This window comes from Capricornis sumatraensis, chromosome X, assembly GCF_032405125.1.
Source record: "Capricornis sumatraensis isolate serow.1 chromosome X, serow.2, whole genome shotgun sequence".
NCBI lineage: Eukaryota > Metazoa > Chordata > Mammalia > Artiodactyla > Bovidae > Capricornis > Capricornis sumatraensis.
Window position 1 is genome coordinate 16327900 of NC_091092.1, and position 3495 is coordinate 16331394.

The 3495-nt window shown below is 48.8% G+C and overlaps 1 protein-coding gene across 1 annotated transcript; it reads right to left on the reverse strand.

The window, feature by feature from the left end:
* Positions 1-1300: 1300 nt before the first annotated feature.
* Positions 1301-1876, reverse strand: LOC138071120 (protein FAM209-like). The gene has a single exon (XM_068962538.1). The coding sequence runs from the start codon at positions 1874-1876 to the stop codon at positions 1301-1303; it is 576 nt and encodes a 191-aa protein (XP_068818639.1).
* Between the last annotated feature and the right edge of the window lie 1619 nt (positions 1877-3495).

Consider the following 3495-nt stretch of genomic DNA (forward strand, 5'->3'; position numbering starts at 1 on the left):
TTAGTATCTTCTGCTTCTGTTAGATCCCTACCATTTCTGTCCTTTATTGAGTCCATCTTCGCAAGAAATGTTCCCTTGGTATCTCTCATTTTCTTGAAGAGATCTCTAGTCTTTCCCATTCTGTTGTTTTCCTCTATGTCTCTGCATTGATCTCTGTGGAAGGCTTTTTCATCTCTCCTTGATATTCTTTGGAACTCTGCATTCAGATGCTTATATCTTTCCTTTTCTCCTTTGCTGTTTGCTTCTCTTCTTTTCACAGCTGTCCTGGGAAGCAAAGGCCTCCCCAGACAGCCATTTTCCTTTTTTGCATTTCCTGTCCATGGGGATGGTCTGGATCCCTGTCTGCTGGACAACGTCACAAACCTCCATCCATAGTTCATCAGGCACTATCTCTATCAGATCTAGTCCCTTAGGACTGGCCAAATACAAAAATCTGACGAAACCAGTTACTGGCAAAGATGAGGAACAACAGGAACTCTCATTTGTTGTTAGTGGGAATGCAAAATGGTACAGTCACTTTGGAAGCAATGTCTTACATAGCTAAACCTTGTCATACGGTATGATCTAGCAATTTTGCCCCTAGATAGTGCACCAGGTGATTTGAAAGCTAATGCCCACACAGAAACATGCACCCGAATTGTATAAAGCTTAACTCATACTCTCTCTCTCTCTCTCTCTCTCTCTCTCTCTCTCTCTCTCTCACACACACACACACACACACACACACACAAATTGGAGGCAACCAAAACGTCCTTTACTACCTGAATGTTTAAACTAACTACAGAACATCAATATAACAGAATATTATTCAAGAATAAAAAGAAATGGGCTATCAAATCACAAAAAGAAATGGATGAAACCTAATGATGTTATGAAGTATAATAAGCTAGTCTGGGAAAGGTTATACACTGTGAAAGTTGCTCAGTCATGTCCGACTCTTTGTGACTCCGTGGTCTGTAAGTCCATGGAATTCTCCAGGCCAGAATACTGGAGTGGGTAGCCTTTCCCTTCTCCAGGGGATCTTCCCAAGCCAGGGATCGAATGCAGGTCTCTCAGTCTGGGAAAGGTTATACACTGCATGATACCAATCATACCACATTCTGGAAAAGGTAAAACTGTAGTGCGAATAAAAAATAGCAGAGGCTTTTTTTCCTTTTGCTTCAAAATACTTTTATTGGTTTGGATACAGTTTGTCAACACTCAACTACTCTTCTTCCTTGATGTGAAAATCCACTCCATTGGGGTCTCCGGTGACCCATAACTCATATACCGTAATGTTATACTGTGCATCACCAAGAACCTAGATATTGGAATATTGGCGTCTATCGCCGGTTGCCGCGATGAGTTTCAGATTCCGCATCCTGGACACAAGGTTCACAAGTTTCGTCTTGACCTGGGTTAAGGCACCGCACCTAGAGTCTTTGTCGGGGGAAGCCTTTATCTTCTTTCTTCCTGGAGGGCCAGATGAACAGCCCTGACGGCCAGGAGGAGTGCACACGTTACTTTCGTCGTCACCTCCGGGAAACTTCAGGATCACCAAAAACACGAGGAAGATTAACAGCCAGTGCAAATTTCTCCGAAACCAGCCTGGGGCATGCTCTGCTTGATTCTGCCGAATTCGGAAGTGCCTTCCGCTGGGCACCATCCATGGAGGTTCTTCGGCTTCATCTCTCAGGACATAAAACATATAGGAAAAGACAAACGAGACAAATGTAGACCAAAAAAATACCCATATTACAGACCGCATTGTGAGCTGAGACGGAGTGGCTCCTGGTGCGCTGGTCTGCGCTGGCACCTGGAGACTGAGGACCAGGCAGGGCTGGGCCCTTGGTGACGTCACAGAGGGCCCCGCCCCCACCAGAACCCATGTGGCCATGGTATGACTTCAGAGCAGAGGGTAAGGAGGCCTGCAGGGGTCAACCGGGAGTGGGGCTTAAAGGGACATGGGGACATTTCCAGTGGGCAGTTGAAAAAGAGGCGAGGAGTGACAGAGTGCCATCTCCATGCCAGTGTATTCTTTCTGAACCTGGTGTTCTCCTGGGAGGGTGGGTCCATCTTCTGTTTTTATTTTTCCATTTGTTGAATCCAGACACTGTGGTGAGCAGAGCAGACCCAGGGGCATGTGCCCCTGTGGAGCAGAGAGCCAAGTGGGAAAGAAAGATATTAAGCCAGAGGCCACAAACTAGGAGCCACTGGTGCTCTGTGCGGCCTGCCACTGTTCCTAAAAATGATTGTGCCCAGAGCTAAGTCCTGTCTGACTCTTTGCCACCCCATGGACTGTAGCCTGCCAGGTTCCTCTGGAGACGGAAAGTCAGGGGCATCACCAGTGATGCAGTAGGAGTGGGCAATGAGGTGGGTACTCTCTAAGGTCCCTCCCAGATCAGAGGTTTTATGATCCTGCATGGCAATTTCCCAGAGGGCAGGGATGCACCTCCCAGGCAACAAGCAGCAGAACTGGCACATCTCTGGGGAAGTGCTGAGTTGGCAAAACTACACTAGCTGTGATGCCCCTGTGGATGAGCAAGTGCTGGCTGCACTCCTCCTCCCCGTCTGTGCATGTTTAACCGCTACATGTGTTTGAAGGTGACCTTGCTCTGCAGGTGTGGCTTGAGAGCTGTGTTCCTTTCTTCTCTAGGAAGACGACCCTTCTTTGTGCTGTGCGAGTTGATGATCTGAATGAATGTGTATGGCTGCAGCACTCGGCACTTTGCCTTTCTGTCTGGGCTGGTGGTTTTCACACTTGAGTGTGTATCAGGGTCACCTAGAGGGCTTGCAAAGTCCCATTTTGCTGGATCTCAGTCCTCAGTCAGTCCTGGGTGAGACTTGAAGACTGGCACTTCTGCACGTCTCTGGGCAACACTGAGAACCACCCTGCAGACAATGGCTTCACTCACAAAGACGTGGCTTCCCTCTGACTGCTGTGCACTGAACCTGAGGGCCCAGTGCGAGTGGAGTGGCAGCAAGAGCACCGAACGGGAGCCTGAAGACCAAGGTTCTACACTGCACCTGCGCTCTAGCGAGCTGTGTGACCTTAGGCAAGCCTCAGCACCTCTCTGCGCCCGTAGCTGCTTCGCAGGCACAAGGGCGCGATGAAGTTGGTGACTGCTACTCTGGGTGTTTCTGAAATTCAGATTTGGTCTGTCACTCTTGTCCCCAGCCTAGTCTTCCCAATTGGGAAGCCAGATACCCCCACAGCATGCCACCCCCAAGCATCCAAGTGCCCACTCCTGTCCATAATCACCCCCAGCTGGAGTGGTCCACTTGCTTGGGGGTCTCCTTCTACAGCCAGCCCTGTGTATGGAGCCCAAAGGGTGAAACTGGTGTCTCCCTCTTAGAGATCCACATCTACCACTTGGGGGTATGTGTGTCTTGCGTGTGCTACTTGAAACGCCTTTTAGCACAGAGATAAGGATACAGAATCCTAGAGCTAGTCCCCTGATGGTAAAATTCTGATGCTAAAGACTTACTGTGTTACCTTGGGTAAGTTAGTTAACA